Below are 25,719 nucleotides of genomic sequence, written 5' to 3'. Positions count from 1 at the left end.
GTCGTTCATGTCAGCAAATCTCTCTTACCACTGAGAAATGTGTCCTTTTTACCGGGTGATCCACGTTCCCCGGATCAGTCATTACTCTTTATCCTTAGCTATTGAGCATCCTAGTGTGACTCTCAGGTTATGGTGGATGGCCTGTTGCTTTTTACGTCCTTGAAGATAGAGTCACTGGGGAAGTTTGCTCTGTAACTATACATCTATTTCATAACTCTGTTGTCCTTCCAGCAAGCATGATGAGGCGCTGTGAACACTGAGTTTGCCTCGCAGCTGCCTGCCTGCAAACTCAGTCAGGCGACAGGTAAATCAATCTAGCAGCAGTCAGCTCAACGGCACACATACATTCACAGGGAAAATACTCTGTCTGTAGTTGTTCTGATGAGAAACAGAACGACTATAGACAGACAGAGTAAGTTCCTCGGGCACAAAAGGCCACAGACAGAAACAATTTAAATGTGGATGCTTGGCAGAGGTGGTGGGACTGTAGGGACTGTAGGGACTAAATGATGTGTCAACTCCAATTACGCTACAATACTATCTGAGAATGACAAATCAGAGATAGCCTAACTGTCGGTCTCTATGGCATAAGGGCAGTGGAGTTGTGAGAGACAAATGCATTTGCATTGCAATATAATTTGCAACAGTGAACTATAGAGATAACCAAACCTTCTTCAGGGTTAAGTTTTGGGTACTGGGTCCCTTTTATTAGTTAGATTTCCCATGTCTGGTTTTAAAATCCAACAGTGTGACCTTATACAGAGATTCATTTAGGGACAGTGAAGACAGATATTGATTAACAGAAGTGTGGCTTATCAGCTCTCAGATTGAGGATTCTGTAGCTACCGTTGGGAATGCTATTTTATACAAATATTATTGAACCTTTATTTAAACAGGGAGTCACATTGATATGAACATATATTTTCCAGGAGAACCCTGTACACATTACAATAAAAACAGAATATTAAAACAACATACATATGTGTAGAAAACAAAACAATTCACTACAATAAAAAATAAATACAAAATAAATAAACATTTAATAAAAGCAATCACATTCAACTACATAGAGGTCCTCAATCAATCATGTAAACTGCCTGATTGGCACCAGCACATCTAACTGCAGTAAACTTTGCAGATTGTTCCACAAATTTGGGGCAAAAAAACTAAATGCAGATTTTCCCAAATCTGTGGAAACTGGAGGGATCTCTCGTGTTATCCATTCCATTGAATGGGTTTGGTAACTTGTGATTTTTATCTTAATTAATGATGTTACATACAGAGAGAGTTTCTGTCAGATTGTAAATAAATCAAAGAGAATGCAGCTCTCTTCTTACAGACAGAGGTACATCCCACATTTTTATACAGACAACAATGAGTCCTAAAATTGTCCCCTGTGATAAAACGCATTGCTGAATGGTAGACTGTGTCCAAGGGTTTCAAAACAGAAGTTGCCATATGCATGTAAACAATATCACCAAAATTCAATACAGGGAGAAGCTTGTTTGAATAATCTCTCACCTATTTTCAATACTGAGGCATGATTTAATTCTATATAATTTTTAAAAATCTTGGATCTTAGCTTCTTAGTTAGATTTTCTATATGCGTTACGAAGGACAACTTGTCATCAATCCAGACACCCAGGAACTTAAATTGAGAAAAAAGGTCAATTTGGGCTCAATTTATAGAGCAAATATGCAGGTCCTCAGGGTCAACATTTCATGACCTTGAGAACAGCATGAGCTTGATTTGACTTGTATTTAATAGTAATTTCAGATCTGTAAGTTATTTCTGAATTGAATCAAAGTCAAGTCAAGAACAACACTGTTGTTTAAGAGCCGCTTGTGATAAGTGGAATAAGGCCCGAGCAATATGAAGGAGAGAAGACAAAATGCTCAGTGAAAGTTCAGATAAATGCAATAACACAGCTCACATGAAGGCTCTCCCTCTCTCTCTCTATCTCAGCTGTCCTCGTAGTTGTTCGTTTCCACAGTCATATCTTTGCTGTGCGTCTCCATGGTCATAACATCAGTTCATGACTCCAGAAAATGGAGATGGCCTCTTGGGACTGTGTCGCTATTGCTCTCTAAAGCAGATTAAAATAAGTGCCTCAAGAATGACAAGATTTCACTGAGGCTCTGAATACATTGGGTGGGAGATCCTCTATTACAGAAATTAAATCAGATATCCTGGGGAGCAGGTAGGTGAAGATGAGAAGAAGAAAAAATGCTTTGAGGTGGAGGGCGATGGAGAGGAGGGGAGGGAGGAGATAAACCAAATCTAATCTCTCAAAACTATTTTCCAGTATCATTGGACCTCCTCCAGTACAGATAGCCTCATTAAAACCTAGCTGGATAGATCTGGTTCACTTTATTAGTCAAACACAGGAGATATGGGCCAAATCAGTCAACATTTCCCATTCTTAATTGTCTCAGATTGAATGGCTTGCTGGTGGTTATATAAACTGTGTGACATTCACACAAAGCAGAAAAATACTTCCTCTTCTCTCTTAAAGCCCCAGCATAATGGACTGCTTTTGTGTAAACAATCACAGCAATCTGTTTCCAAGCTGAAAATTAGTCAGGGACTGAATAGTGAAGTGATGGATTGGGAATTGCTTTGAAAATGATTAGCTTTCTCCTGCATTTAACATCTCAATGAGAGGTGTGAGTATTCTGCATTCCCGTGATGTTGTGTTATTCCAGAGGCAGCGACTATGATTATACAATACAGAGAGCCAGACGGATCCCATCATTTTGTTTCTGGGGGAACTGCCTTTCACATACTTAAGAAGAAGACTTGCTTTGCTCGTATGATATTATGGTATTAACATAACAAAATAGAGTGGACAAGACTCTATTAAGAATGTCAATGTCAAAACAAGTTGATTCTACTTTTGATTGGGACTGTGAGAGTTCTATATACTTTTTATTGGTCCTTTATTTGAACAGGGAAGACATATTAAGACCTAGGTTTCTTTTTCAGATATGCCCTGCACAATACAACACAAACATACACAAATGTACACATGAAAATACAAAAACACAGTTATTGGAAGCACAAGTTAAACATCACATATCACCCAGAGCAGCAGTTACATTTGTCCACAAATAATTCCCCGATCAACACTGTAAACTGCCCGAACGGCACCACAACATTAAGATGAAATTGATTTGGGATTTTGTTCCAGCACTACGGTGCATTAAAACTAAAAGGATATTTACGTGGCTCGGTGGAGACCCTAGGAACATCAAGAGTTAACCAATCCTGTGAACGGGTTAGGCAACTCTGGTGTCTATACAGAAGTTTATGACGTAAGGTCTTGTGAACAAAAAGGGAGTCATGTAGAGATCTACGGGTCTTTAGCGAAGTCCAGCAAACCTTTTGATACAGGATGCAGTGATGAGTATCAAAACTGTCACCTGTAACAAAAGGAAGGGCACTATGGTTGATGACACTCATCACACCCATCGGTCTTCAGTTCCAGCGAAAGTGGGAAGTATACAGAAATCCTTCATGAAATGTCATGTGTACACAATGATAACAAATAGAATGGTATTTGATCAAGCTTAGTCATTGGGCTGTTCTGGTTGGAACAAGGCTAACTTACTTAGTGGAACCCAGGCCTCTACAGACACAAAGCAGAACAAAGTGGATTGAGCAGACACTCACCTACGAGCTTGAGAGAGGCGTACTTGTTGAGTTCCTTCCCAGGTCGTTGCTGGCTCAGAGCAGGGTAGGGGTGTGGCTGGCCCATGGTGGGACCTGGACCCACATTGTTGTTAATCTGACCTCCTTCTGCAGAGACAAGACACAAAATGGGGTAATGTTAGATGACTTTGGTTCCAACATCTCCTCATTAGAATACGTCAAGACAGTGACATTTGTCCATTGTAGTTACAAGTCACTAACACTAAAATATTAGTTATGCCACTTGTGGTGACATATTACACACCTATGGACAGCTGTTCTCACTTTACAATACACACCTTATATCATAACCAAGCCAGCATGGGCCAAAATAATGACCCATTGGTAATACTGATGTTTTTCTCATCTAAGTACATGACCGGTTATTGTAGTAACTTTTTTCTTGTGAGATAATGACAAGAAGGAAAACAAAAGAAACTCATTTGAATTCACCCTGAAACTGTACTGGAGATTGACGTTAATTGCATTTCCATCTTACTCGATTAAGCGAGGGAGAAGGAGCTGAGTGAGAGAGAGACCTAGAGAGAGAGAGATGAGAGAAAGACCGAGAGAGGTAGGGGAGAGAGAGCGACCGAAAGGGAAACCGAAATAGAGAGAGACCAAGAGAGAGACCAGAGAGGTAGGGGAGAGAGAGAGTGCAAGAGAGACTGAAATAGAGAGAAAGAGATCGAAAGAGAGACTGAGAGAGGTAGGGGAGAGAGAGAGACAGTAGAGAGGACAGAGTAAGAGGGAAAGAGGGAATGAGACAGAAAGCAGTATGGAAAGAGCTTTGTCTGTTTGATGGGAGGATTTACCCAGTCTTCATATTCATATTCCCATCCGACTCCCAGGAGCCTCGTCAAACGCCAGTCAGAAAATCAAACAGAGACTTCTACAGAGCACTTAACACTCCGCTGCCCGATAGAGAGGAGAGAGCAGCAGTCTTATTTACGTACGGCAGCGGTCTTAATTACGTGCAGCAGCAGTCTTATTTACGTACGGCAGCGGTCTTAATTACGTGCAGCAGCAGTCTTATTTACGTACGGCAGCGGTCTTAATTACGTACGGCAGCAGTCTTATTAGCGACTTCCATATCCACTGTGTACCACTGTATAGGATGGTTCAATAACGACTTCCATATCCAATGTGTACCACTGTATAGGATGGTTCAATAATGACTTCCATATCCACTGTGTACCACTGTATAGGATGGTTCAATAACGACTTCCATATCCACTGTGTACCACTGTATAGGATGGTTCAATAATGACTTCCATATCCAATGTGTACCACTGTATAGGATGGTTCAATAATGACTTCCATATCCACTGTGTACCACTGTATAGGATGGTTCAATAATGACTTCCATATCCACTGTGTACCACTGTATAGGATGGTTCAATAATGACTTCCATATCCAATGTGTACCACTGTATAGGATGGTTCAATAATGACTTCCATATCCAATGTGTACCACTGTATAGGATGGTTCAATAACGACTTCCATATCCACTGTGTACCACTGTATAGGATGGTTCAATAACGACTTCCATATCCACTGTGTACCACTGTATAGGATGGTTCAATAATGACTTCCATATCCAATGTGTACCACTGTATAGGATGGTTCAATAATGACTTCCATATCCACTGTGTACCACTGTATAGGATGGTTCAATAACGACTTCCATATCCAATGTGTACCACTGTATAGGATGGTTCAATAATGACTTCCATATCCACTGTGTACCACTGTATAGGATGGTTCAATAACGACTTCCATATCCACTGTGTACCACTGTATAGGATGGTTCAATAACGACTTCCATATCCACTGTGTACCACTGTATAGGATGGTTCAATAACGACTTCCATATCCACTGTGTACCACTGTATAGGATGGTTCAATAATGACTTCCATATCCACTGTGTACCACTGTATAGGATGGTTCAATAATGACTTCCATATCCAATGTGTACCACTGTATAGGATGGTTCAATAATGACTTCCATATCCAATGTGTACCACTGTATAGGATGGTTCAATAACGACTTCCATATCCAATGTGTACCACTGTATAGGATGGTTCAATAATGACTTCCATATCCACTGTGTACCACTGTATAGGATGGTTCAATAACGACTTCCATATCCACTGTGTACCACTGTATAGGATGGTTCAATAATGACTTCCATATCCACTGTGTACCACTGTATAGGATGGTTCAATAATGACTTCCATATCCAATGTGTACCACTGTATAGGATGGTTCAATAACGACTTCCATATCCAATGTGTACCACTGTATAGGATGGTTCAATAATGACTTCCATATCCAATGTGTACCACTGTATAGGATGGTTCAATAATGACTTCCATATCCACTGTGTACCACTGTATAGGATGGTTCAATAATGACTTCCATATCCACTGTGTACCACTGTATAGGATGGTTCAATAATGACTTCCATATCCAATGTGTACCACTGTATAGGATGGTTCAATAACGACTTCCATATCCAATGTGTACCACTGTATAGGATGGTTCAATAATGACTTCCATATCCAATGTGTACCACTGTATAGGATGGTTCAATAATGACTTCCATATCCACTGTGTACCACTGTATAGGATGGTTCAATAATGACTTCCATATCCACTGTGTACCACTGTATAGGATGGTTCAATAATGACTTCCATATCCAATGTGTACCACTGTATAGGATGGTTCAATAATGACTTCCATATCCACTGTGTACCACTGTATAGGATGGTTCAATAATGACTTCCATATCCAATGTGTACCACTGTATAGGATGGTTCAATAATGACTTCCATATCCAATGTGCACCACTGTATAGGATGGTTCAATAACGACTTCCATATCCACTGTGTACCACTGTATAGGATGGTTCAATAACGACTTCCATATCCACTGTGTACCACTGTATAGGATGGTTCAATAACGACTTCCATATCCACTGTGTACCACTGTATAGGATGGTTCAATAATGACTTCCATATCCAATGTGTACCACTGTATAGGATGGTTCAATAATGACTTCCATATCCACTGTGTACCACTGTATAGGATGGTTCAATAATGACTTCCATATCCAATGTGTACCACTGTATAGGATGGTTCAATAACGACTTCCATATCCACTGTGTACCACTGTATAGGATGGTTCAATAGCGACTTCCATGTCCAATGTGTACCACTGTATAGGATGGTTCAATAATGACTTCCATATCCAATGTGTACCACTGTATAGGATGGTTCAATAATGACTTCCATATCCAATGTGTACCACTGTATAGGATGGTTCAATAACGACTTCCATATCCACTGTGTACCACTGTATAGGATGGTTCAATAGCGACTTCCATGTCCAATGTGTACCACTGTATAGGATGGTTCAATAATGACTTCCATATCCAATGTGTACCACTGTATAGGATGGTTCAATAATGACTTCCATATCCAATGTGTACCACTGTATAGGATGGTTTAATAATGACTTCCATATCCAATGTGTACCACTGTATAGGATGGTTCAATAATGACTTCCATATCCACTGTGTACCACTGTATAGGATGGTTCAATAACGACTTCCATATCCACTGTGTACCACTGTATAGGATGGTTCAATAATGACTTCCATATCCACTGTGTACCACTGTATAGGATGGTTCAATAATGACTTCCATATCCACTGTGTACCACTGTATAGGATGGTTCAATAATGACTTCCATATCCACTGTGTACCACTGTATAGGATGGTTCAATAATGACTTCCATATCCAATGTGTACCACTGTATAGGATGGTTCAATAATGACTTCCATATCCAATGTGTACCACTGTATAGGATGGTTCAATAACGACTTCCATATCCACTGTGTACCACTGTATAGGATGGTTCAATAATGACTTCCATATCCACTGTGTACCACTGTATAGGATGGTTCAATAACGACTTCCATATCCACTGTGTACCACTGTATAGGATGGTTCAATAATGACTTCCATATCCAATGTGTACCACTGTATAGGATGGTTCAATAATGACTTCCATATCCACTGTGTACCACTGTATAGGATGGTTCAATAATGTGATGCAGTAGCAGCATTACATATGGTCTATAGGTAGTAGCAGCATTACACATGGTCTATAGGTAGTAACAGCACTACACATGCATATGGTCTATAGGTAGTAGCAGCATTACACATGGTCTATAGGTAGTAGCAGCATTACACATGGTCTATAGGTAGTGACAGCACTACACATGCATATGGTCTATAGGTAGTAGCAGCATTACACATGGTCTATAGGTAGTAACAGCATTACATATGGTCTATAGGTAGTAACAGCATTACATATGGTCTATAGGTAGTAACAGCATTACATATGGTCTATAGGTAGTAACAGCATTACATATGGTCTATAGGTAGTAGCAGCATTACACATGGTCTATAGGTAGTAACAGCATTACATATGGTCTATAGGTAGTAACAGCACTACACATGGTCTATAGGTAGTAACAGCATTACATATGTTCTATAGGTAGTAGCAGCATTACACATGGTCTATAGGTAGTAACAGCATTACATATGGTCAATAGGTAGTAACAGCATTACATATGGTCTATAGGTAGTAACAGCATTACATATGGTCAATAGGTAGTAGCAGCATTACATATGGTCTATAGGTAGTAGCAGCATTGCATATGGTCAATAGGTAGTAGCAGCATTACATATGGTCAATAGGTAGTAGCAGCATTACATATGGTCAATAGGTAGTAGCAGCATTACACATGGTCTATAGGTAGTAACAGCATTACATATGGTCTATAGGTAGTAGCAGCATTACATATGGTCTATAGGAAGTAGCAGCATTACATATGGTCAATAGGTAGTAGCAGCATTACACATGGTCTATAGGTAGTAACAGCATTACATATGGTCTATAGGAAGTAGCAGCATTACATATGGTCTATAGGTAGTAGCAGCATTACATATGGTCTATAGGTAGTAACAGCACCACACATGGTCTATAGGTAGTAGCAGCATTACATATGGTCTATAGGTAGTAGCAGCATTACATATGGTCTATAGGTAGTAGCAGCATTACATATGGTCTATAGGTAGTAGCAGCATTACATATGGTCTATAGGTAGTAGCAGCATTACATATGGTCTGTAGGTAGTAGCAGCACTCCACATGGTCTACAGGTAGTAACAGCATTACATATGGTCAATAGGTAGTAACAGCATTACATATGGTCTGTAGGTAGTAACAGCATTACATATGGTCAATAGGTAGTAACAGCACTACATATGGTCAATAGGTAGTAGCAGCATTACATATGGTCAATAGGTAGTAGCAGCACTCCACATGGTCTACAGGTAGTAACAGCATTACATATGGTCAATAGGTAGTAACAGCATTACATATGGTCTGTAGGTAGTAGCAGCACTCCACATGGTCTACAGGTAGTAACAGCATTACATATGGTCAATAGGTAGTAACAGCATTACATATGGTCTGTAGGTAGTAACAGCATTACATATGGTCAATAGGTAGTAACAGCACTACATATGGTCAATAGGTAGTAACAGCATTACATATGGTCAATAGGTAGTAACAGCACTACATATGGTCAATAGGTAGTAACAGCATTACATATGGTCTGTAGGTAGTAACAGCATTACATATGGTCAATAGGTAGTAACAGCACTACATATGGTCAATAGGTAGTAACAGCATTACATATGGTCTGTAGGTAGTAACAGCATTACATATGGTCTATAGGTAGTAACAGCATTACATATGGTCTATAGGTAGTAGCAGCATTACATATGGTCTATAGGTAGTAACAGCATTACATATGGTCAATAGGTAGTAACAGCATTACATATGGTCTGTAGGTAGTAACAGCATTACATATGGTCAATAGGTAGTAACAGCATTACATATGGTCTGTAGGTAGTAACAGCATTACATATGGTCTGTAGGTAGTAGCAGCACTCCACATGGTCTGTAGGTAGTAACAGCATTACATATGGTCAATAGGTAGTAACAGCATTACATATGGTCTGTAGGTAGTAACAGCATTACATATGGTCAATAGGTAGTAACAGCATTACATATGGTCTGTAGGTAGTAACAGCATTACATATGGTCAATAGGTAGTAACAGCATTACATATGGTCTGTAGGTAGTAACAGCACCACACATGGTCTATAGGTAGTAGCAGCATTACATATGGTCTATAGGTAGTAGCAGCATTACATATGGTCTATAGGTAGTAACAGCACCACACATGGTCTATAGGTAGTAGCAGCATTACATATGGTCTATAGGTAGTAGCAGCATTACATATGGTCTATAGGTAGTAGCAGCATTACATATGGTCTATAGGTAGTAGCAGCATTACATATGGTCTATAGGTAGTAGCAGCATTACATATGGTCTGTAGGTAGTAGCAGCACTCCACATGGTCTACAGGTAGTAACAGCATTACATATGGTCAATAGGTAGTAACAGCATTACATATGGTCAATAGGTAGTAACAGCATTACATATGGTCAATAGGTAGTAACATCACCACACATGGTCTACAGGTAGTAGCAGCATTACATATGGTCTATAGGTAGTAGCAGCATTACATATGGTCTATAGGTAGTAGCAGCATTACATATGGTCTGTAGGTAGTAGCAGCACTCCACATGGTCTACAGGTAGTAACAGCATTACATATGGTCAATAGGTAGTAACAGCATTACATATGGTCAATAGGTAGTAACAGCATTACATATGGTCAATAGGTAGTAACAGCATTACATATGGTCAATAGGTAGTAACATCACCACACATGGTCTACAGGTAGTAGCAGCATTACATATGGTCTATAGGTAGTAGCAGCATTACACATGGTCTATAGGTAGTAGCAGCATTACATATGGTCTATAGGTAGTAGCAGCATTACATATGGTCTATAGGTAGTAGCAGCATTACATATGGTCTATAGGTAGTAGCAGCATTACATATGGTCTGTAGGTAGTAGCAGCACTCCACATGGTCTACAGGTAGTAACAGCATTACATATGGTCAATAGGTAGTAACATCACCACACATGGTCTATAGGTAGTAGCAGCATTACATATGGTCTATAGGTAGTAGCAGCATTACACATGGTCTATAGGTAGTGACAGCACTACACATGCATATGGTCTATAGGTAGTAGCAGCATTACACATGGTCTATAGGTAGTAACAGCATTACATATGGTCTATAGGTAGTAACAGCATTACATATGGTCAATAGGTAGTAACAGCATTACATATGGTCTATAGGTAGTAACAGCATTACATATGGTCTATAGGTAGTAGCAGCATTACACATGGTCTATAGGTAGTAACAGCATTACATATGGTCTATAGGTAGTAACAGCACTACACATGGTCTATAGGTAGTAACAGCATTACATATGGTCTATAGGTAGTCGCAGCATTACACATGGTCTATAGGTAGTAACAGCATTACATATGGTCAATAGGTAGTAACAGCATTACATATGGTCTATAGGTAGTAACAGCATTACATATGGTCAATAGGTAGTAACAGCATTACATATGGTCTATAGGTAGTAGCAGCATTGCATATGGTCAATAGGTAGTAGCAGCATTACATATGGTCAATAGGTAGTAGCAGCATTACATATGGACAATAGGTAGTAGCAGCATTACACATGGTCTATAGGTAGTAACAGCATTACATATGGTCTATAGGAAGTAGCAGCATTACATATGGTCTATAGGTAGTAGCAGCATTACATATGGTCTATAGGTAGTAACAGCACCACACATGGTCTATAGGTAGTAGCAGCATTACATATGGTCTATAGGTAGTAGCAGCATTACATATGGTCTATAGGTAGTAGTAGCATTACATATGGTCTATAGGTAGTAGCAGCATTACATATGGTCTATAGGTAGTAGCAGCATTACATATGGTCTGTAGGTAGTAGCAGCACTCCACATGGTCTACAGGTAGTAACAGCATTACATATGGTCAATAGGTAGTAACATCACCACACATGGTCTACAGGTAGTAGCAGCATTACATATGGTCTATAGGTAGTAGCAGCATTACATATGGTCTGTAGGTAGTAGCAGCATTACATATGGTCAATAGGTAGTAGCAGCATTACATATGGTCTGTAGGTAGTAGCAGCATTACATATGGTCAATAGGTAGTAGCAGCATTACATATGGTCTATAGGTAGTAGCAGCATTACATATGGTCTGTAGGTAGTAGCAGCATTACATATGGTCTATAGGTAGTAACATCACCACACATGGTCTACAGGTAGTAGCAGCATTACATATGGTCTATAGGTAGTAGCAGCATTACATATGGTCTGTAGGTAGTAGCAGCATTACATATGGTCAATAGGTAGTAGCAGCATTACATATGGTCTGTAGGTAGTAGCAGCATTACATATGGTCAATAGGTAGTAGCAGCATTACATATGGTCTATAGGTAGTAGCAGCATTACATATGGTCTGTAGGTAGTAGCAGCATTACATATGGTCTATAGGTAGTAACATCACCACACATGGTCTACAGGTAGTAGCAGCATTACATATGGTCTATAGGTAGTAGCAGCATTACATATGGTCTGTAGGTAGTAGCAGCATTACATATGGTCAATAGGTAGTAGCAGCATTACATATGGTCAATAGGTAGTAACAGCATTACATATGGTCTATAGGTAGTAACAGCATTACATATGGTCAATAGGTAGTAACAGCATTACATATGGTCTGTAGGTAGTAACAGCATTACATATGGTCTATAGGTAGTAGCAGCATTACATATGGTCTATAGGTAGTAACAGCATTACATATGGTCAATAGGTAGTAACAGCATTACATATGGTCTGTAGGTAGTAGCAGCATTACATATGGTCTGTAGGTAGTAGCAGCATTACATATGGTCAATAGGTAGTAGCAGCATTACATATGGTCAATAGGTAGTAACAGCATTACATATGGTCTGTAGGTAGTAACAGCATTACATATGGTCTATAGGTAGTAACAGCATTACATATGGTCTGTAGGTAGTAACAGCATTACATATGGTCAATAGGTAGTAACAGCATTACATATGGTCTATAGGTAGTAACAGCATTACATATGGTCAATAGGTAGTAACAGCATTACATATGGTCTATAGGTAGTAACAGCATTACATATGGTCTATAGGTAGTAGCAGCATTACATATGGTCTGTAGGTAGTAGCAGCATTACATATGGTCAATAGGTAGTAGCAGCATTACATATGGTCAATAGGTAGTAACAGCATTACATATGGTCTGTAGGTAGTAACAGCATTACATATGGTCTATAGGTAGTAACAGCATTACATATGGTCAATAGGTAGTAGCAGCATTACATATGGTCAATAGGTAGTAACAGCATTACATATGGTCTGTAGGTAGTAACAGCATTACATATGGTCAATAGGTAGTAGCAGCATTACATATGGTCTATAGGAAGTAGCAGCATTACATATGGTCTGTAGGTAGTAACAGCATTACATATGGTCAATAGGTAGTAGCAGCATTACATATGGTCAATAGGTAGTAACAGCATTACATATGGTCAATAGGTAGTAGCAGCATTACATATGGTCTGTAGGTAGTAACAGCATTACATATGGTCAATAGGTAGTAGCAGCATTACATATGGTCAATAGGTAGTAACAGCATTACATATGGTCTATAGGAAGTAGCAGCATTACATATGGTCTGTAGGTAGTAACAGCATTACATATGGTCAATAGGTAGTAGCAGCATTACATATGGTCAATAGGTAGTAACAGCATTACATATGGTCTATAGGTAGTAACAGCATTACATATGGTCTATAGGTAGTAGCAGCATTACATATGGTCTGTAGGTAGTAGCAGCATTACATATGGTCAATAGGTAGTAGCAGCATTACATATGGTCAATAGGTAGTAACAGCATTACATATGGTCTATAGGTAGTAGCAGCATTACATATGGTCTGTAGGTAGTAGCAGCATTACATATGGTCTTTAGGTAGTAGCAGCATTACATATGGTCTATAGGAAGTAACAGCATTACATATGGTCTATAGGAAGTAGCAGCATTACATATGGTCTATAGGTAGTAGCAGCATTACATATGGTCTATAGGTAGTAGCAGCATTACATATGGTCAATAGGTAGTAGCAGCATTACATATGGTCAATAGGTAGTAGCAGCATTACATATGGTCTATAGGTAGTAGCAGCACTCCACATGGTCTATAGGTAGTAACAGCATTACATATGGTCAATAGGTAGTAGCAGCATTACATATGGTCTGTAGGTAGTAACATCATTACATATGGTCTATAGGTAGTAGCAGCATTACATATGGTCTATAGGTAGTAGCAGCATTACATATGGTCAATAGGTAGTAACAGCATTACATATGGTCAATAGGTAGTAGCAGCATTACATATGGTCAATAGGTAGTAACAGCATTACATATGGTCAATAGGTAGTAACAGCATTACATATGGTCTATAGGTAGTAGCAGCATTACATATGGTCTATAGGTAGTAGCAGCATTACATATGGTCTGTAGGTAGTAGCAGCATTACATATGGTCAATAGGTAGTAGCAGCATTACATATGGTCTGTAGGTAGTAGCAGCATTACATATGGTCAATAGTTAGTAACAGCATTACATATGGTCTATAGGTAGTAGCAGCATTACATATGGTCAATAGGTAGTAACAGCATTACATATGGTCTGTAGGTAGTAGCAGCATTACATATGGTCTATAGGTAGTAGCAGCATTACATATGGTCTATAGGTAGTAGCAGCATTACATATGGTCTATAGGTAGTAGCAGCATTACATATGGTCTGTAGGTAGTAGCAGCATTACATATGGTCAATAGGTAGTAGCAGCATTACATATGGTCAATAGGTAGTAGCAGCATTACATATGGTCTGTAGGTAGTAGCAGCATTACATATGGTCAATAGGTAGTAGCAGCATTACATATGGTCAATAGGTAGTAACAGCATTACATATGGTCTATAGGTAGTAACAGCATTACATATGGTCAATAGGTAGTAACAGCATTACATATGGTCTATAGGTAGTAGCAGCATTACATATGGTCAATAGGTAGTAACAGCATTACATATGGTCAATAGGTGGTAGCAGCATTACATATGGTCTATAGGTAGTAGCAGCATTACATATGGTCTATAGGAAGTAACAGCATTACATATGGTCTATAGGAAGTAGCAGCATTACATATGGTCTGTAGGTAGTAGCAGCATTACATATGGTCTGTAGGTAGTAGCAGCATTACATATGGTCTATAGGAAGTAACAGCATTACATATGGTCTATAGGAAGTAGCAGCATTACATATGGTCTATAGGTAGTAGCAGCATTACATATGGTCAATAGGTAGTAACAGCATTACATATGGTCAATAGGTGGTAGCAGCATTACATATGGTCAATAGGTGGTAACAGCATTACATATGGTCAATAGGTAGTAACAGCATTACATATGGTCTATAGGAAGTAGCAGCATTACATATGGTCTGTAGGTAGTAGCAGCATTACATATGGTCTGTAGGTAGTAGCAGCATTACATATGGTCTATAGGAAGTAACAGCATTACATATGGTCTATAGGAAGTAGCAGCATTACATATGGTCTATAGGTAGTAGCAGCATTCCACATGGTCTATAGGTAGTAACAGCATTACATATGGTCTATAGGTAGTAACAGCATTACATATGGTCTATAGGTAGTAACATCATTACATATGGTCAATAGGTAGTAGCAGCATTACATATGGTCTGTAGGTAGTAACATCATTACATATGGTCAATCGGTAGTAACAGCATTACATATGGTCAATAGGTAGTAACAGCATTACATATGGTCAATAGGTAGTAACAGCATTACATATGGTCTATAGGTAGTAGCAGCATTACATATGGTCAATAGGTAGTAACAGCATTACATATGGTCAATAGGTAGTAACAGCATTACATATGGTCAATAGGTAGTAGCAGCATTACATATGGTCAATAGGTAGTAACAGCATTACATATGTTCTATAGGTAGTAGCAGCATTACATATGGTCTATAGGCAGTAGCAGCATTACATATGGTCAATAGGTAGTAACAGCATTACATATGGTCAATAGGTGGTAGCAGCATTACATATGGTCAATAGGTGGTAACAGCATTACATATGGTCTATAGGAAGTAACAGCATTACATATGGTCTATAGGAAGTAGCAGCATTACATATGGTCTGTAGGTAGTAGCAGCATTACATATGGTCTGTAGGTAGTAGCAGCATTACATATGGTCTATAGGAAGTAACAGCATTACATATGGTCTATAGGTAGTAGCAGCATTACATATGGTCTATAGGTAGTAGCAGCATTACATATGGTCAATAGGTAGTAACAGCATTACATATGGTCAATAGGTGGTAGCAGCATTACATATGGTCAATAGGTGGTAACAGCATTACATATGGTCAATAGGTAGTAACAGCATTACATATGGTCTATAGGAAGTAGCAGCATTACATATGGTCTATAGGAAGTAGCAGCATTACATATGGTCTGTAGGTAGTAGCAGCATTACATATGGTCTATAGGAAGTAACAGCATTACATATGGTCTATAGGAAGTAGCAGCATTACATATGGTCTATAGGTAGTAGCAGCATTCCACATGGTCTATAGGTAGTAACAGCATTACATATGGTCTATAGGTAGTAACAGCATTACATATGGTCTATAGGTAGTAACATCATTACATATGGTCAATAGGTAGTAGCAGCATTACATATGGTCAATAGGTAGTAACAGCATTACATTTGGTCTATAGGTAGTAGCAGCATTACATATGGTCAATAGGTAGTAACAGCATTACATATGGTCAATAGGTAGTAACATCATTACATATGGTCAATCGGTAGTAGCAGCATTACATATGGTCTATAGGTAGTAGCAGCATTACATATGGTCAATAGGTAGTAACAGCATTACATATGGTCAATCGGTAGTAGCAGCATTACATTTGGTCTATAGGTAGTAGCAGCATTACATATGGTCAATAGGTAGTAACAGCATTACATATGGTCAATAGGTAGTAACAGCATTACATATGTTCTATAGGTAGTAGCAGCATTACATATGGTCTATAGGTAGTAGCAGCATTACATATGGTCAATAGGTAGTAACAGCATTACATATGGTCAATAGGTAGTAACAGCATTACATATGGTCTATAGGTAGTAGCAGCATTACATATGGTCTATAGGTAGTAGCAGCATTACATATGGTCAATAGGTAGTAGCAGCATTACATATGGTCAATAGGTAGTAGCAGCATTACATATGGTCTATAGGTAGTAGCAGCATTACATATGGTCTATAGGTAGTAGCAGCATTACATATGGTCTATAGGTAGTAGCAGCATTACATATGGTCTATAGGTAGTAGCAGCACTCCACATGGTCTGTAGGTAGTAGCAGCATTACATATGGTCTATAGGAAGTAACAGCATTACATATGGTCTATAGGAAGTAGCAGCATTACATATGGTCTATAGGTAGTAGCAGCATTACATATGGTCTATAGGTAGTAGCAGCATTACATATGGTCTATAGGTAGTAGCAGCATTACATATGGTCAATCGGTAGTAGCAGCATTACATATGGTCAATAGGTAGTAGCAGCATTACATATGGTCAATAGGTAGTAACAGCACTACACATGGTCTATAGGTAGTAACAGCACTACACACTAACAGCACAACACATGGTCTATAAATGCCATAAATCATGGCACACCTCTGCTGAAACAATCGCAATACAGTACTGACATGTACGTGTTGAAGAGACAGACGGTAGCATTACAGTACTGACATGTACGTGTTGAAGAGACAGACAGTAGCAATACAGTACTGACATGTACGTGTTGAAGAGACAGACGGTAGCATTACAGTACTGACATGTACGTGTTGAAGAGACAGACAGTAGCATTACAGTACTGACATGTACGTGTTGAAGAGACAGACAGTAGCATTACAGTACTGACATGTACGTGTTGAAGAGACAGACAGTAGCATTACAGTACTGACATGTACGTGTTGAAGAGACAGACAGTAGCATTACAGTACTGACATGTACGTGTTGAAGAGACAGACGGTAGCATTACAGTACTGACATGTACGTGTTGAAGAGACAGACAGTAGCATTACAGTACTGACATGTACGTGTTGAAGAGACAGACGGTAGCATTACAGTACTGACATGTACGTGTTGAAGAGACAGACAGTAGCATTACAGTACTGACATGTACGTGTTGAAGAGACAGACAGTAGCATTACAGTACTGACATGTACGTGTTGAGGAGACAGACAGTAGCATTACAGTACTGACATGTACGTGTTGAAGAGACAGACAGTAGCATTACAGTACTGACATGTACGTGTTGAAGAGACAGACAGTAGCAATACAGTACTGACATGTACGTGTTGAAGAGACAGACGGTAGCAATACAGTACTGACATGTACGTGTTGAAGAGACAGACAGTAGCATTACAGTACTGACATGTACGTGTTGAAGAGACAGACAGTAGCATTACAGTACTGACATGTACGTGTTGAAGACACAGACAGTAGCATTACAGTACTGACATGTACGTGTTGAAGAGACAGACAGTAACATTACAGTACTGACATGTACGTGTTGAAGAGACAGACGGTAGCATTACAGTACTGACATGTACGTGTTGAAGAGACAGACAGTAGCATTACAGTACTGACATGTACGTGTTGAAGAGACAGACAGTAGCATTACAGTACTGACATGTACGTGTTGAAGAGACAGACAGTAGCATTACAGTACTGACATGTACGTGTTGAAGAGACAGACGGTAGCATTACAGTACTGACATGTACGTGTTGAGGAGACAGACAGTAGCATTACAGTACTGACATGTACGTGTTGAAGAGACAGACGGTAGCATTACAGTACTGACATGTACGTGTTGAAGAGACAGACAGTAACATTACAGTACTGACATGTACGTGTTGAAGAGACAGACAGTAGCATTACAGTACTGACATGTACGTGTTGAAGAGACAGACGGTAGCATTACAGTACTGACATGTACGTGTTGAAGAGACAGACAGTAACATTACAGTACTGACATGTACGTGTTGAGGAGACAGACAGTAGCATTACAGTACTGACATGTACGTGTTGAAGAGACAGACAGTAACATTACAGTACTGACATGTACGTGTTGAAGAGACAGACAGTAGCATTACAGTACTGACATGTACGTGTTGAAGAGACAGACAGTAGCATTACAGTACTGACATGTACGTGTTGAAGAGACAGACAGTAGCATTACAGTACTGACATGTACGTGTTGAAGACACAGACAGTAGCATTACAGTACTGACATGTACGTGTTGAAGAGACAGACAGTAGCATTACAGTACTGACATGTACGTGTTGAAGAGACAGACGGTAGCATTACAGTACTGACATGTTCGTGTTGAAGAGACAGACAGTAGCATTACAGTACTGACATGTACGTGTTGAAGAGACAGACAGATTCTTGAGATTCTTCAAAGTCGCTACCCTTTGCCTTGATGACACCAATAATAAGAAGAGACTTGCTTGGGCCATTAGACTGGTGGAAATCTGTCCTTTTGTCTCACCCTGATCTGTTTCACTGTTCTTGTGGTTGTCTCCACCCCCCACCAGGTGTCTCCCATTTTCACATATTATTCCCTGTGTACTTATACCTGCATTTTCTGTTGGTCTGTTGCCAGTTCGTCTCGTCAAGTCTTACCGGCGTATTTTCCCGTATTCCAGTATCTCTAGTTTCTGGTTTCTAGTCCCCCCAGATTCTGACCATTCTGCCTTCCCTGACCCTGAGCCTGCCGTTCTGTCCCTGTTTGATGCTGTCTTAGATTACCAACCTCTGCCAGCCCTGACTGTGAGCCTGCCTGCCGTTCTGTCCCTGTTTGACGCTGGCTTGGATTACCGCCCTCTGCCTGCCCCGGACCTGCCGTTTGCCTGCCCCCTGATTTGTAATAAACATCTGAGATTCTAACTGTCTGCCTCCTGTGTCGCATCTGGGTCTTGTCCTGAGTCGTGTTACCTTATGTCTGATGACTCCAAATGGCATGTTTTGTGAGACGCTGAGTAAGTGAACAGATGATCTCTGCATGTGTGGTTCCCACCGTGAAGCATGGAGGAGGAGGTGTGATGGTGTGTGGGGGTGCTTTGCTGGTTACACAGTCTGTGATTTATTTAGAATTCAAGGCACACTTAACTAGCATGGCTACCACAGGATTCTGCAGCAATACGCCATCCCATCTGGTTTGAAATTAGTGGAACTATCATTTGTTTTTCAACAGGACAATGACCTAAAACACACCTCCAGGCTGTGTAAGGGCTATTTGACAAAGAAAGAGAGTGATGCATCATGACCTGGCCTCCACAATCACCCGACCTCAACCCAATTGGGATGGTTCGGGATGAGTTGGATGTCAGAGTGTAGGAAAAGCAGCCAACAAGTGCTCAGCATATTTTTTTTATTTCACCTTTATTTAACCAGGTAGGCTAGTTGAGAACAAGTTATCATTTGCAACTGCGACCTGGCCAAGATAAAGCATAGCAGTGTGAGCAGACAACACAGAGTTACACATGGAGTAAACAATTAACAAGTCAATAACACAATAGGAAGAAAAAAAAGTGGAGTCTATATACATTGTGTGCAAAAGGCATGAGGTAGGCGAATAATTACAATTTTGCAGATTAACACTGGAGTGATAAATGATCAGATGGTCATGTACAGGTAGAGATATTGGTGTGCAAAAGAGCAGAAAAGTAAATAAATAAAAACAGTATGGGGATGAGGTAGTTAAAAATGGGTGGGCTATTTGCCGATAGACTATGTACAGCTGCAGCGATCGGTTAGCTGCTCAGATAGCAGATGTTTGAAGTTGGTTTTGGGAGATAAAAGTCTCCAACTTCAGCGATTTTTGCAATTCGTTCCAGTCACAGGCAGCAGAGAACTGGAACGAAAGGCGGCCAAATGAGGTGTTGGCTTTAGGGATGATCAGTGAGATACACCTGCTGGAGCGCGTGCTACGGATGGGTGTTGCCATCGTGACCAGTGAACTGAGATAAGGCGGAGCTTTACCTAGCATGGACTTGTAGATGACCTGGAGCCAGTGGGTCTGGCGACGAATATGTAGCGAGGGCCAGCCGACTAGAGCATACAAGTCGCAGTGGTGGGTGGTATAAGGTGCTTTAGTGACAAAACGGATGGCACAGTGATAAACTGCATCCAAGACTGTTGGAAAAGCATTCCTCATGAAGCTGGTTGAGAGAATGCCAAGAGTGTGAAAAGTTGTCATCAAGGCAAAGGGTGGCTACTTTGATGAAATCTAAAATCTAAAATGTTTTTGATTTGTTTAACACATTTGTGGTTACTACATGATTCCATATGTGTTATTTCATAGTTTATGTCTTCACTATTATTCCACAATGTAGAAAATAGTACAAATAAAGAAAAACCCTTCAATGAGTAGGTGTGTCCAAACTTGTGACTGGTCCTGTACGTGCTGAAGAAACAGAAAGTAGCATTATAGTAAGGACATGTACAGTACGTGCTGAAGAGACAGACAGTGTAGCAGCAGAACACATGTGATGCATGTAAGTGGGAGTGATATACATGTATCCCATGCTTAGTGCTTGGCATGGCTTCATATCTATCTGGATGGGCTATTCACTGTTTGTTTAGTTTGGTGTTCATGAGCCGAGTCATTATCTATATATCTTTCTAGTGGAACATGGAACATGTCCTCCTCTCCAGGATTCAGCTGCCTTTATTTTCTCCTGTTCTCATGCTTTCACTTTGTCATGACAACATGGTGTGTGTGTGTGTGTGTGTGTGTGTGTGTGTGTGTGTGTGTGTGTGTGTGTGTGTGTGTGTGTGTGTGTGTGTGTGTGTGTGTGTGTGTGTGTGTGTGTGTGAGTGAGAGAGAGAGAGCTCTATTCTGTCTTGTGCGGTGCGCATCGCCCACACATACCAACAGGCAACTGTATAGGCAACTTAATCGCTCATACACAGTGCCTGCTCTCCAAGTCTTTTCATTTCCTCTGAGATGTTTGAGGTCAGTGTGAGTAATCGCAGGGCCGAATTAGTGATTTGGAGGTCCCATGCAGAGACCAATCAGAGCCCCCCTCATGTCTATTTAACAAAATCATGGCTACTGAAAGTGGAGCTGTTCGGAACCAGCTCTTTTAAGTGAATGAAGCAGAATGAAAAGGATAACTGAAAATACTTGAAATTACCTTCACTGGTAAAGGTATTTGAATCACCACATAGATCAGGGCTGGGAAATAATTTTGTCTCGAGGGCCACATTGGGATTTCAAAATTTTGGGGGACTGATTTGTTGGTCAAAATGTCACGACTCCCGCCGAAGTTGGTCCCTCTCCTTGTTCGGGCGGTGTTCAGCTCACCGGTCTTCTAGCCATCGCCGGTATTGTTGTAACCCGTGGTTTTGTTATTTGTACGCTTCATGAGACTCACCTGGACTCCATCACCTTCCTGATTACCTCCCCTATATCCGTCACTCCCTTTGGTTCTTTTCTCAGGCGTTATTGTTTCTGTTCCTGTGTTTCATGTCTGTACGCTACTCGTGTTTCTTGTTTTGTTCCATGTTCGTTTATTTACTAAATTCACTCCCTGTACCTGCTTCCCAATTATTAGCATACACGTTACAATATCTTAAGATGAACGCACTTACTGTAAGTTGCTGTGGATAAGAGCATCTGCTCAATGACAAAAATGTAAATATTTTACATACAGATCTCATATTATTGTATTGAATTTAAAAACATGTATATTTTTAAATAATAAATATATATACACTAACGGTCAAAAGTTTTAGAACACCTACTCATTCAAGGGTTTTTCTTTATTTTTACTATAGCATGCAAAGATGACTCAAGTAGCAAAAGGAGTAAACCATAAAAACGGACATTACACAAGCCAGAGGTGCATATCACATTTAACAAAACAAACAGTGAAATACCATTATAGAAGGTAAAGTAAAAAACGGTTCCTGCATTATTACCGTTATATATAAGGTATATCACCCAGCTTTAGTCAGTGCAAATAGTCTCTAAGGTACAGATAGTCTCTAGGTGCAGGTCTGTGTAGGGAGAGAGCTGGGGTTAGCTGGTGGTAGAAACTGTCTCAGAACCTGTTGGTCTCCGGAGCCTTCTGGTTGAGGCCGGTGCAGCAGCCGAACCAGGTGTTGATGCAGCCTGTCAAGACTGCAAACAAGTTTCTATATTCATAAGGCTAATAAGAAAGTGTCAATTGAATTGAATATGGGAAAGGTGTAACTATTTAAATTTTCCTCCATGTTATGGTGAAGCCGCAAATAACACATATTTAGATTCAAAACAGAACATTTACATTCGCTGCAGAGAGATGGGCAGTATTTCTGTTACTTGGTCATTTGGGAATTTGGTCATTTGTATTTCCCCGGCCTAAACGACAGTCCAATGTATTTTGTAACAAGGTACTTGAGACCTTTTTCTATAGTGTTTCACACTTTTGTGGCCCCCTTTCACCCAGTATTGGTATCAGAAGTCTGATGGCACTATGGTGTGATAACAATGTCTGCTAAATGACCAAAATGTTGATATTAACACTTGCAAAGAATGCTGGGTATTATTCTAATGAGCCCTGCCTCAAAAACAAGGCCAATAATAGTATCCAGTGTTCTGTTAAAATGTTACATTTACATTTTGGTCATTTAGCAAATACTTATTCCAGAGTGATTTACAGTCAGTGGATTCAACTAAGTTAAATAAACATCCACATATAAAAATAAGAGCAAGTAAAACATTTTTTGTTACTGTTACTGAGAATGTTGTTGTGTGAAGGTGTGTACTTGCAAATGTATTTTGGATTTCATTACAAGATACCTCAATATACCTGTATTTTATATTAATACAATACTTTGCAAAAGTATTTTGTATCTTAGTTTGATACATTGGTCTTCAGAGTATCTTGTAACAGGATACATTTTTATGCATCTTTTCCGTATCTCTGGCTGCACACTACCTTCTCACACTGTCACCATATGTTCATCTCTTCATCATCTCTCATTAGCAAGACAGTATGTTCCCATTTAGGAGAATACAGGGAGGGGGACTCAGAGGGGGGCAAGATACAGAGCCTGTCTACGTCACAAATGGCACTCTATTCACTATATAGTGCACACCGTATGACCATGGCCCGTAGGGCTCTGGTCAAAAGTAGTGCTCTATATAGGGAATAGGGTGCCATTTGGAATAAAGCCTCTGCATTCAGAGCCGCCATACTGTTGCGGGACATAACCTACTTAAGTGTATTCCAATTCCAAACCACTCACATACAGAACATTCATATTCGAAGGAATGCTCTTCAAGAAGTCATTATTGTTTTGTAGGAAAATCTGTTCGGTATAGTGTAATGGTATCATCATCATTATGGGTCCAAAAATAATCCAACATGTGCAGGGTTTTATCCATTTGCTTAGAGTGACATGATAACACATTTTCATGCTATGATACGTTGTCTGTACCTCTCATGCTATGATACGTTGTCTGTACCTCTCATGCTATAATATGTTGTCTGTACCTCTCATGTTATGATACGTTGTCTGTACCTCTCATGTTATGATACGTTGTCTGTACCTCTCATGCTATGATACGTTGTCTGTACCTCTCATGCTATGTATGATACGTTGTCTGTACCTCTCATGTTATGATACGTTGTCTGTACCTCTCATGCTATGAATTGTGCTTGGCTCTTGTCATAATATTCCATCCCTATACTGTAGACTTCATATTGATATCCATTGTTCTATTCACTCACAATAGAACAGTCTTCCAGATGGATTCACAAACAGCAGCCTTCTCCAGTATTATCTTTTCTGGTGAATACAACATGGATAATGAATTTGATTCAAGTCTCAAAGGACCTTACCTAGTAATGAGGAAAACAGACATCTCATCTCTCAAAAAGGATATTTATAAATTCCAACAGGCATTTTGTTATGAAATGTACACATCCAGTGGTTTTTGTCATGCTAGGTAGTCACAAGCTTGCCCTTTGATTTTCTGTTCTAGTTTTAGGGCAGGTAGGAGACTGAACAGGAACCCCCATCTCGTCTTCCCTGTGACTAGCCTTTCTGTCTCCTCATTGACAGCCTAATCAGTCAGTCAGATGGTCCACTAAACAATAGGATTGACAAAGAGCAGCTCGTTCCTCATATTGATGGACCACCACCACAGCACCACGGAGACCAGAGCAACAACTGTCCAGGTCGTATTGTTTCAAGGTGTTCTCCCCAAGCCCCACAGGAAAGATCCATGGTTGTTGGGAATGTTTCTGTGAGTTTAAAGCGGGCCAGCCTGGCTGACAGTCACCCATTTAGTTTTCACTCTCTGGTTTTCCCTGAGTGGTCTGCTGAGAGTGTTTTGTTTTGGCCTTATGAGTAGCTCTGTGTTACTTGAAGAGCCACCACCAGGTGAATTCTATTCCCTGCATGCTCATGGTTACTGGACGGTTGTATGAGCCAGCAGCCAGCAGCCCTTCTTAGTAACAGCTGATGAAAACATTCTACACATCTCAGAGAGAGAAACAGAGGGATGAGATGTGATGAAAACATCCTCTCCCTCAGAGAAAACAACAGGCAGGGATGTGGTGAAAACAACCTCGGAGAGACAAACAGGAATGAATGTGATGTGATGAAAACATCTTCAGAGAGACAGGAGGTGGGGGTTATGAAACATTGTCAGAGAGACTGACAGACAGGATGTGGTGTGTCTAACAAGCCACATGCAGAGCCATAGATAAAGA

The 25,719-nt window shown here is 39.9% G+C and overlaps 1 protein-coding gene across 3 annotated transcripts in view; it reads right to left on the bottom strand.

Annotated features, from left to right (window-relative positions):
• Window positions 1–25,719, bottom strand: part of LOC118373706 (protein shisa-9B-like) — an 88,227-nt gene that overhangs the window by 19,761 nt on the left and 42,747 nt on the right. For all 3 annotated transcript variants that reach the window (XM_052472390.1, XM_052472380.1, XM_052472393.1), the window contains one exon: window positions 3,674–3,799. In XM_052472390.1, coding sequence (XP_052328350.1) covers window positions 3,674–3,799 — 126 coding nt within the window. The remainder of the gene's footprint in view (window positions 1–3,673; window positions 3,800–25,719) is intronic.

The sequence above is a fragment of the Oncorhynchus keta genome, chromosome 2 (genome assembly GCF_023373465.1).
Source record: "Oncorhynchus keta strain PuntledgeMale-10-30-2019 chromosome 2, Oket_V2, whole genome shotgun sequence".
NCBI classification, from domain to species: domain Eukaryota; kingdom Metazoa; phylum Chordata; class Actinopteri; order Salmoniformes; family Salmonidae; genus Oncorhynchus; species Oncorhynchus keta.
Note: the sequence above shows the minus strand (reverse complement) of the source record. Positions and strands in the feature narration are given on the sequence as shown.